At 39.6% G+C, this 11,261-nt stretch overlaps 3 protein-coding genes across 5 annotated transcripts in view; 1 reads left to right on the forward strand and 2 right to left on the reverse strand.

Annotated features, from left to right (window-relative positions):
• The window catches only part of LOC119693907 (glucose dehydrogenase [FAD, quinone]), a 39,211-nt gene extending 37,409 nt beyond the window's left edge, over positions 1 to 1,802 (reverse strand). Inside the window, exons 1-2 of one of the 2 annotated variants that reach the window (XM_038118862.2) lie at positions 1,743 to 1,802; positions 932 to 1,208 (exon numbers count right to left, since the gene is read on the reverse strand). The gene's annotated coding sequence lies outside the window, so the exon portion shown is untranslated. The remainder of the gene's footprint in view (positions 1 to 931; positions 1,209 to 1,742) is intronic. The other variant, XM_038118861.2, reaches the window with a different exon arrangement.
• Positions 1 to 11,261, forward strand: part of LOC105390242 (flotillin-2) — a 195,508-nt gene that overhangs the window by 70,605 nt on the left and 113,642 nt on the right. The window lies entirely within an intron of this gene.
• LOC105390720 (glucose dehydrogenase [FAD, quinone]) lies at positions 8,482 to 11,240 on the reverse strand. Its single transcript, XM_048626255.1, has 2 exons — positions 11,091 to 11,240; positions 8,482 to 10,499 (listed from the first exon to the last, which is right to left on the reverse strand). Exons 1-2 carry the CDS (start codon positions 11,238 to 11,240, stop codon positions 8,790 to 8,792), a joined length of 1,860 nt encoding a protein of 619 aa, XP_048482212.1. The 3' UTR covers positions 8,482 to 8,789.

Here is an 11,261-nt window from a genome sequence, read left to right on the forward strand (position 1 = left end):
AAGTTCGCATTTTCGTGGAAAGCTGGTAATAGCAATAATTATGAATTAAGACATCATTATAATTTTTAATAGGCTTTTGTTACGCACATGTCATCTATTCGGGCAAGCATAACATAATACGAGACTTCCATTGTTTTTTTATAAGTTTTCTTGAGAATTTCATATTCTCCAAGAATTCATCATGTTATGTCTCTATACATTAGTATACATTCATACGAGTGCATAGACATAATACCGCCTGTATGGTAGGTATTCAGATTTAAAAGTTGTGTAATGGTACGGTGGCCTGCGCCTAAAAGTATACAGGCGGAGTTTTTAAAATAGCGATCTCAAGCTCACATGCTGCTCAAGCACATCCACATAAACACCACTGCTACACATATCACACACAACACGTCCCCGGATTTATAATAGATGTAGCTGGTCCCTTCATCATCAGGGATCGCTATTTTAAGAACTCCGCCTGTATACTTTTAGGCGCAGGCCACCGTACATGCAGACTTGCAGAGGTATTAAAAGAAAAATTAAGTAATTTGTAGCTGCATTATTCGTCCGGCCTTGGCTTACTTTGAGGCAGTGGTCGCGCGCATTAGCGATTTACTTGTGAGTTGTGCCCTTTTGAATATGTCATGAAGCTACATTTTGGAACGTAGGGCGTAACACTTAAAATCATGAAATATGTATTTGGGCTTTGGTTCAGTTTTGGAGCCGCATAACTTTGAAATACGAAGGAGATAAATTGTTTTAGTGATATGATGATTGCTCCGTGTACGAACTTATAATAAAAGCTCTTATGCTCTTACTGAATTTGTATTTTTTTAAGATTTTTACACAATTAATGTTACTCTAGAAATAAATACTTTGACTTTGACTAGGTATACAAACGTCTGATCAATTTCTAATATAAGAAGGGTCAGAAAAATATACTCACGTTCATTGCTGTTGATTTCCTCTGAACTTGTCCGAAAAAAGGGCTTCTGAAACAGCTCACTAGCACTTCCCGACTGATCACCACCGATCACTTGATTCAGAACTAGACCTGCCTGATCATTGCAGAGCACTCACAGACGACTGCAGACATTAAGCACAATAATTGTCACTCATTAAACGCGTTGGAGACAGTTCGAAAGTTAGGTAATAGCAATTACGATGTATATGCCATTGTTTTACACTTCTCTCACGAATCTTGTTTCGATGCACTCTGCAACCTTCGATAGCATATCATTGTCTTTGCCTTCTGGGTTCAAAAAAACAACGCGTAACCATAGATAGAAAACTATACGATATATCTTACGAATGTAATTTACCACCGGAAATGAGGGAACGATTTAAAAGGAGCAATTAGTGTGAAATGTCATAGCTAAACGCATTTTTAAGTGTTTGTCTGGATGGACTTGTGATAGTGAGTTGTGTAGTGTAGTTATGAGTGGTGTAGTTTAGTCTATGAAGAGAAGGAAGTTGAATCACGTAATATGCCAGGACGAGCGTCTCACGTTGTGATAGGTCAGGAATGATGCGAGTATTAGTCGGCGCGAGATTATCGGACTGGATAGTTTGTGATTTATATTATGATTTAGTGATATAAATCGTTAGTTAATTAGTATGACAAAGTAAAATGAGTTTTGGTTCACATACACCTTCGTAAACCTAAACACTCCTTACACAAAATATCTAATCAACCCTCTACCGCAAATGCTCCCTTTAAATCCTACGGAAGTCTTCGTGACCCAGAAGGCAAGTACCTTGTAGCTGGTGTCTGGTGCTGGATGGAGAGCGCGAGCGGGCGGCGCGGGGTCGCGTGGTGGACTGTGCGGCGCCGCGGCGCGCAGCCCCCACGCCGGCCCGGGCCGAGGCCCGGTTGCTCAACACTGGAGCTGTTAGTTCACCGTGTGCTGTATGGATGCTTGGGTTATTTGGCTGTACAGCTCGTTTGACTGTAATATTTCACAGGGCACACAGGCATCGTAGACGGTTAATAGATAATTTATATTAGACTTACGTACTTAAAGGTCAGTGATGATGATGATGATCACTAAGAATAAACATCTATTTCAATAATTAAATAATAAAACTCGCACCTAAATCACCAGGTCCAAGTTTTATTAGTTATCACCTTGTAGGCAGGTCAATGACTCCAATGATTTATGTTTCGCTCTCGTCTCGGTTCGTCACCTGCATCAGCACCAGCAGCTTCCCATACATATATGCATATTCTTACGACTGTAATCCCCGAAACAGTAGTCAGAGGTGACTCGCAAGTGAGCCACCCGCTTTTCATGTGTTTACTTTAATCACCCTTCACATTACAGATGTGACACTTCTCGGATGCTGTAACGCATTGCTTGTTCCGAAGAATCAATAATTAAGTAAAAAATGCATAATACGTAGATAGTAAAAAAACTTCTTAGACAAGAAGTGAAAAACGTAACCCTAATCGATACACGCTGTTATCAAAACAACATTCCGATGATTGCCGTAATCATTACACAACGGAACCCTCAATGATGTCAGGGACCACATCACGTAGCGAGTCCTTTTCACTGCACTGACCCACTGCTGACATCAACGCGGAATATATTACTAGTATTATTACCCACAGAATATAGAAACAGCTGACGACGTATGCTATTGTGCAATTTGATCCCAAAATCCTCGTTCGGCTATTGTGAAAGATCAATTTAAATCTTATTCCTTCCTAGCTTGCTTTCGGATTGAGACATTATTTTGGTTGCTTTTCTTATAACATTTTTGATGTCATGATTTGGACTCGAATAAAGGTCACTCGTGCGTACAAATGTTTGGACAGAAGTTTTTCACAGTTGAGTGAAGTTTGTGTATATCAATCACCATTTTGTGTTATTAAGCTCTAGACTAGAGTCTTGACTGTTACCGAAAGATGGTAATACTCCAGCTCCAGCTTAATGTAACAATGCTGCATTGGTGAAAAGTACAATCAATGCACTTGCACATATGCCTACTATTGCCTACCTCGTGTGGGATTACATAGGCGTAAATATTCTTATAATATGTTATTTTATGTAAAGAAAAGTGTAATTAGATAGTTTTATGGCGTTGTATTGTATAGGTGTAAAAAAGGAGAGATGTTTGGATTGAAATGGAAATGTATAATGTCAGTTTAATCGCAATGTTTCGATTTATTACATTTTAATAAGTATATAACATTTTAGTGTAATTACGGAATACACCTTCACCTTATATTTAACTCAAAATCTTACGAACGATTTATTAAAGATTAAATGCATCAATAGAAACTGTGCAAATTTTTGTTGTTACTCCCTAATAAATTCACAAAAGCTGAATACATCAGCCACCCAATGCAACTTTGCGTCTCGAACACAACCTCGCTTTCATCCTTGAAATCGAAAGTGACATCATTTTAACGGGGCGCGGGGGTATAATCGTATCTCACTGTAAAGTAGGCCACGAATACGTATAAGAAATAGGTATTGATGAATGTCTATCTTCAATAAAACATTTTATATCTTTGGCTCATCAAGAAATAATTTCAAACTGATATCGCCTAGGAAATTTATCAAAGATTATATATTGGTAAGCATCCATATATGGTTCCGGATGGATGAATACCGGCCACAATTAGACTAAAATATTTCAATACTAATGACGCTAGCCATATCGGCCAACACGAAACTTAGGTTTGAAAATGCGGCCAACTGAAGACGATTTTTTGTTATACCATTAATCAAAGTAAAGTTTGCAACCTGTGTCACCATTATTGTGTAACTATTTCCAAACAAGTGTCGGAAACTGTTGTCACTTTTATGTGAAGCTTTGTTGTAATGTGCATAATCGATGATGCCGAATAATCGAGTGAAATAGGCAAACGTATGTCACGTGGACTTTTTAGAGTAGAGATAGCCGGTATTACAACTTCATTATCATTAGCTTTCAAGAAGAGAGAAAAAGCCCTATCCTAAGAAGCACCACAAATTTCTGTTCTCATCTACATCACCTATGCTACGCTATGTTCTCCTGTTCCATCTTCAGAAAGTAGTTGGTAGTGTCAATATGCTTACGGTTAAGGCATTAATTACGCCTGTCTCACAGAGAAATGGGACGACTATGAAATATTTTTGATTAACGATAAAATCAGAATAATTTTCAAGAATACTCCACCATCCAATCTTTTCTAAAACTAAAACTATCTGCTTGTAAGGGGCAAGCTAGAATAAGCCTTGATGTGCCTGCCTAAAAAAAAGTAGGATTTCAGTTACCTACAGTAGGGTACAGCTAGGTATCTCTTTCAATATGCAGTTCTAGAATGTATTCCTCACGCGATGGATTGCCGAAGCGATCGTAACACGCTTCTGTTGTATTATCCAAGTATTGCTATACAATGAGTACAAGTTTACGAATGTATCCGTGAACCTCCCAGGTGCAGGCTTAATTCTGTCGTTGTTTCATTTACTATTGCTATGTAAATGTGTTATATACTTGAATATTGCCGTAGTTATGTTTTCTTCTGCCCCGATGCGGAAAATCGGGGCCGTGGACTCTTATGTGCGCGCGCGCACGTAGGCCAGCGTTTATGTAACGTTGGATTTAGGGACTGACCTGCCAGGCATTGGCGCTACGATAGTGGTGTCATCCTGCGATGCGAAATTCTGTGTATTGTCCTAGATAACCAATTCTAGTCTTGAAACGAAATACATAGAATGCTTTCATATTATATTTATGGTATGAACTAAGCGTGTGATACCAACTGGGGCTAGGCGGGATTCGTATCCGGGACTTCTACACGAATTAGAGGTGCTAAATGGTTCTGTATCTCCAAACAATCTGGTCATCAATCATATTTTTTAAAGTATCTATGAACTACTCGTTATTATTTAATTCTATTCTTATTAAGGAATTCTGATATACTTAATAGGTATTTAATTGGTGCGCGAAGCGGTTATTTGCCTGGAGCCATGACTTACCCGTAGCCAGCGATATAAAATAATACTGTTATAGAAAATATTTCCTTACGCTGATATCTATTTACAAATCACTTATAGGTATTATGATTACTTTACTTGTGATCAAATTATCGACAACGATATCGCCAGAGTGGATTTAACTATTATTAGTATTAGGATTGGGCATTAGTTGTGCAACGGAGGAAAAACCTCGTTTCATTACACCTATATCCAGTTGGTTACATCTGGCTGCACGGATAGATAATGCATCTGTATCATAGTTAAGTTGTAAGAACGTAAAACTAGTTTTTATCGTAATACGTACGAATATAAATCTGCATTAAATTCAACTTGTTCAAGTATATAATAAATTTGATGCCAAGCATAACTAGGGTAGTTATGATATTCTTCATCTTAGTGTGTCGGTGAGGAACACTAGACCAGCTCTAGTCTCTAGGTTTGATAGGTTGAAAGTCGCTGACTGCGCAGTGCGCAGGCTCTGCCGGACGGTACCAACAGTACAGTTGATGCGTCAATCAAGGAGGCTCCTTTCGTGTTATATTATAATACTAAGATATTGATATAGATATTTATAAGTACTTATATTTTTACATATAATATATTGAAAACAGCAATTTAATATCTCACTGTTCAGCCACCAGAGTTACCGCATTATGTTTCACAAATGTATCAATGTTTGATCATAAAGAGTAAAGAGGCGATAATACCTACCCACAGTTACCGGTATTTAATTGTACAGCTGAATTTTGTAATACCGATTACACACAATTTATGACATTAGGTACCGTGATCTCCTGTTTTAGATATTTACGTTACTTACGTAATAACATTGGGTGTTGTAATAATTGTTAATTGTAATGCATCGAAGCGTTGAATTTGTAGGCCAATACACTTAACCGTAAATACTTTACGTGCAAACACCTACATCTTCTCTTCTTCTTCATTTATATTATACTAAAGTAAAAAAACTTAAATTTGAATTTCTACAGCTGCGTGTTTATTGAATCCGACTTAGATTGTATAAAAAAACTCCCGTTTGAAAGCGTTTTCGCAAAACTGACACGTTTCACGTCCTTTTCATGCTATAGTTCCAATTTTAGAACCTACCTCCCAATACGAGTACCGAATACCATACCATGTAGTTATTATTCTGTGCTACTACCTAGAATGTAGCTAACGTCATAAAAAAGCTAAAAATGGTTTTATCGGTTTTTACATAAAAAAAATACTCTTTTTGCATCATCATCACAACCCATCACGTTGCCACTGCTTGGGCATGGGTCTTCTTCCAATGAAGGAAGGCTTTTAGGCCTAGTCCTTTTTTGCATTATATTATAAACAGTGCCACCTGTGAAAACTGAAAAAAGTTCTTGTATCGATGTTACATGTTAACGACGATAATTATGATAAAAATGCTGCTACTCGACCAAAGATGTCGCTAATACTAAAATCTTTATATTTAAGCTTTTCAGTACTAGATGGCGTTACTGTAGCGTCTACAAGTTTTATTTTTAAAATGTTCAATGTATAAACTTTCCTTTCCACCGTTGATTTATAATGATCTTAGATTTTTTTCCGTTCGCAGAGGAATGGTGATATACGTTTCAGCTTCTACCTGAACCACGTTTCAGTAAATGAGAATTATGCGTCTAATGTAACAAGGTAGAGTCGTGGTAAGCGTTACAGCGCTCCGAAATTTAGTTTTCCATATAAAGTGACCTCAATAATGTTAACATGACATACCTTATCGATCCTTGTCATGGGATTTTATTTATCTAAGTTTTTACATAATTTCATCACATGTGGATGTGGAAAGCGGCCACCTTTGGAGAAGCCTGCTTAAGTAAGTTGGAAGCTATTGGAACTTCTACAGGTTAATTGACATGGATTGAGATTATTTTGAACACTGTAGTACTTACCAATAGGGAATATGCAAGTGGTTCAAATAAAGGTCAAATATTATTTATAATAAACTTTGTTGTTTCATAACTACGACTCCATCATTATTTTTGATTATAATTTATTTTTGAGCAAGTAAATGAAGTTGAAAAGTACAAAAAAACTTCGGTAAATTCTAACTTCCGAGAAACGTCACCCATTTTCTTAGGGCGGATGTGACGTAATAATTCTTTATATATCAATCTCAGAATAATAACTTCTTTGCGTTTGCGTATAGTTAAATAAATGTCAAGTGTAAACAAAGAAATGTTAATGTCACCGAGTATTTGTGATGCTCGTTGTGATCAGATACGATGGATCACATAAAAATTCTTCAAATACGAGTAGATCCTAGCCTCCTATAACCTCTCCACTTCTTGTTTGATATGCTTGTTTGTTTGCAAAGTTTAGGAGTTTTTATATTTTTTGTTGGTAGTGTATGGGCTGCCACTAGTTGTTCTATTGTAATGAGGCGTAAACAGCCATTCGCTAGTCAACGAGCCACTCAAATATGCTCCATATTGCAACACAATAAAATTAAATTTGTATTGTAAGTATTATGACATGAACATGACACAAGTTGCACTTTCCACTTTTAGGTTATAATGGCAGTCGTTAGTATCTTTCAAAAGTTGTTATTTTTTTCTAAATTAAGTTATGGAAGAATTCTCGTAATCAGAAGAACTGGACACATTAAATTTATTACGCAGTATGAACGAGTAAACTGTGGCCAGCTGCGGAAAAGGACAGCAAAGACTATTGAAAAGTCGAGAGCCGTGTGCCCAAATATTAGGAAATATGCATATATTTTTATACTCTTATTCGATAGTTTAGATAAGGGGGTTTAGACCTTTGAGATATGCACAATGGTTCAATTCAAGAGAGCCAGGTGCAGGTTCTTACACCCCCACAGATAATAGAATAGAATGACCCACTAACCCTAGTCTCTCTTACTGAGAACCAAAGTTACAGTAAGTACTTACATACAATACAAATATTACTTTATATTCATATTGCCATAATAGGGTAATATTGTGTACAAAGGTCCTCTGGTTTGCGCGCTCCCATTTCAAAAGAGCTACTAGCAGCTATTTACGAGCTCCCATTACAAAACAGCCACTGGTCACACTTTATTACCATTACAAAACAGCCACTGATCACACTTTATACACTTCCTTTTTCGTTTGTTACCATGACAACATTGGTTTGTTGAAAATACAAAAGTACTCTGTGATTACTTGATTAGGTAAAAAATCTATGCCGACTGACGGGACTCATTATTCTGAGCCGTGAAATTAAACGATTATGACGTCACACCAGCCCGCCATCCTGACGGGAATTTCAAAGTGGTCGTGATGGTTGTAATTTTTTAACTTTATTTAAAATACCTTAAATTACTTATTTTGGCGTTGAATTTTTTTTAACTATAATAAAGTGATGTAAACCTATCCAATAAAAGTATTAAAAAAAATTACGCATATTCCCTATTTCCGTTATTCGATGTAATATTATGTTTGTATTATACCCATTCTTTTTTAAGATAAATATTTTGTTAAATATTTTGTTCTTGAAATAAAAATGCGTGTTCGTTTTAAACCTTAAGTTTATTTGATACATATTTTACTATAATACAGCATTGTTTTTAATTTACATTGGTAGCCTTATCTGTTACAGCTTTGAAGCAATTATTGAGTATCGGAAACAGATCATAGCAGAATTTCAACATGACAAGCTTTTAATACATTCTAATTAAATAATTATTTACAAAACACCTTAAAGCTACGTAAATAGTCCGAGAGTATTCGAAAAATGTGACAAGTTCACTTAAATCTACAATTCCACTTTTAAATCTACAAAGTCTGTTGAGTCCACAAAGCTACACTGCACTTAGTGTCATAACACCAGCCAGTCCTCCTTGATCATATCAGCGGCTTTTTCGGCGATCATGATGACGGGGGCGTTGGGGTTCCCGCTGACGATGGTGGGCATGATGCTGGCGTCCACCACGCGCAGGTTGGCCACGCCGTGCACGCGCAGGCGTGGGTCCACCACCGCCGCCTGGTCGTGCTTGGGGCCCATCTTGCACGTGCCCGTCGGGTGGTAGATCGTGAACGTGAAGTGCTTCAGGCAGCACTCCCAGTACTCGTCGCTGAAGAGGACGAAGTGGCTGCACCCCGGCAGCGGGATGTTGTGCGGCCGCGAGCCATATACTTGAAATGCTGATGTGTTCGACAATGCCATCGCTATTTTTATCCCCTCTGTCAATACCTTTAGGTCCTCTTTGTAAGCGAAGTAGTTCGGCTCTATCGACATCGGGTGGAAAGGGTTCCGGCTCTTCAGCTTCACCCAACCTGAGCTCTTCGGACGCAGCAGCAGAGGCAGTATCGTCCACGTTTCCGCATTCTCCAAGGGCTTGTATACTGTGTTGTACACTCGGTCTCTGATGTTCAATATGCGCCTGATCTGCTCCCCCCCGTCCGAGTTCACTGAACTAGGCGCGAAGTGGAACTGTATGTCGGGCCAGTTGCCGGACGGCGGCGCGTACTTCGTGTTTACGAATGCTAGTCCTTCCACGCCCTGCGTCGTCATCGGCCCTTTCTCGTACAGTATGTAGTTCGTTGCAACAGCTAACGTTTGGAAACGGTCCTTCTTGAACGTGACCGGTTTGTTGACGACGAATGTTAAACCTCCGAGCCCTACGTGGTCTTGCAAGTTGTGTCCGACTTTCAAGTTGGCTATAACTGGGATACCGTGCTCTCTTAAATGCTCAGCGGGTCCGACTCCGCTCAGCATCAGTAACTGTGGAGAGTGCAGCGCTCCTGCTGACATTATCACTTCTCGCTTTATTCTCACTTTAAACCTTTGCCCATTTTTCATGAACTCTACCCCGTAAGCTTGCTTCTTCACAGAGTTAATTAATATTTTAGTGACCTGAGCGCCGAGTGCAATGTGCAGATTCTCCCTCTGGCGCACGGGGCGGAGGAAGGCCTTGGCGGTGCTGCAGCGGCTGCCGCGGCGCATCGTCGCTTGCGTCAGCATGAATCCCGTCTGCTTGGCCCCATTGATATCACGGTTTTCGTATCCCAGCTCCGCTCCTCCCTTCAGAAACGTGACGGCCAGCGGGGTCCGCCACGGCGCCTCCTGCACTGTCAGATACCCGCCAGCAGCGTGGTACGGCGTGTTCACCAAGTAAGGGTTGCGATTGTCCTCCGACTTCAAGAAGTAGGGTAGCACCTGATCGTACGACCAGCCGGGGTTGCCGAGCGCCTCCCACAGGTCGTAGTCGTTCCTGTTGCCGCGCACGTAGACCATGGCGTTGAGCACGCTGCAGCCGCCGAGCACCTTGCCGCGCGGCCAGTTGCAGCGGTCGGCGTTCATGGCGAGGCAGTAGGAGCGGTTGTGCGAGGGTGTGGTCTGGAACTTCCAGTCCATGTCGGAGAGCTGCAGGTAGCCGGCCAGCGCGGGCACGTCGCTGATCTCCGTCTCGTCGCCGCCGGCCTCCAGCAGCAGCACGGTCCAGTTGCCCACCTCGGACAGCCGCGACGCCAGCACGGCGCCCGCCGACCCGCCGCCCACCACTATGAAGTCGTAGATCGGTAGGACCTGGAAACGGATAAGTTTTTGGTTAATTACATGGCAAATATAAAAAAAAATAATAAGTCGTCTATGGTGTTATATTCAAGCATAAATAATGTTATATATTAACTTTTTTTTTGGCCTTGTTATTTTGTATATGTATTTCTTTTCTTTAATTCTGTATTTTTCTTTTTGTTGTTGTTGCTGTCTATTTGTCAAATAAATGTTTCTTTATCTTTATCTTTAGATGTTAAACACTTTCATTTTACGTACATCGAACAGTATCAGTATGTCTAGTACGGGTTTTACAATTTACGTAAACAATTTATATTTTCTTCTGTCATCTCATTTATCCACCAATAGTTTCACCATAGTCGCCGCTAGAGGCGCCACTTTCTATGAAATGTACCTAATATGCGAAGAAACTTTCATAATTTTCTCTAAAACCCTTACTAGAATTTAAAGTAAGTATAAAATAATGTAATTAAAAACAAGTAATTTCAATTCTGTCAGTATCGACTACTTCGGCGATGATAATGATAATATAACTATATGTAGGTACAATACTCGTAAATTGTATGAAACGTTTGTATAAAGTGTATCAATAAGGATACTTACAGCGTTAACTTCCGTGATATATGATTCTGGATCAAACTGCTGGTATCTGAAATACGTGATTCCCAAAGCCAGGAGTGGTATCAGTCCCAGGACGGTGATGGGCGACGGCGCCAGGCTGCCCAGCGTGGCCAGAGCCCCGGCCGCCTCCATTGTTTATTATATCCTACTATT

Source organism: Plutella xylostella, chromosome 16 (assembly GCF_932276165.1).
Source record: "Plutella xylostella chromosome 16, ilPluXylo3.1, whole genome shotgun sequence".
In the NCBI taxonomy this organism is placed as follows: Eukaryota; Metazoa; Arthropoda; class Insecta; order Lepidoptera; family Plutellidae; genus Plutella; species Plutella xylostella.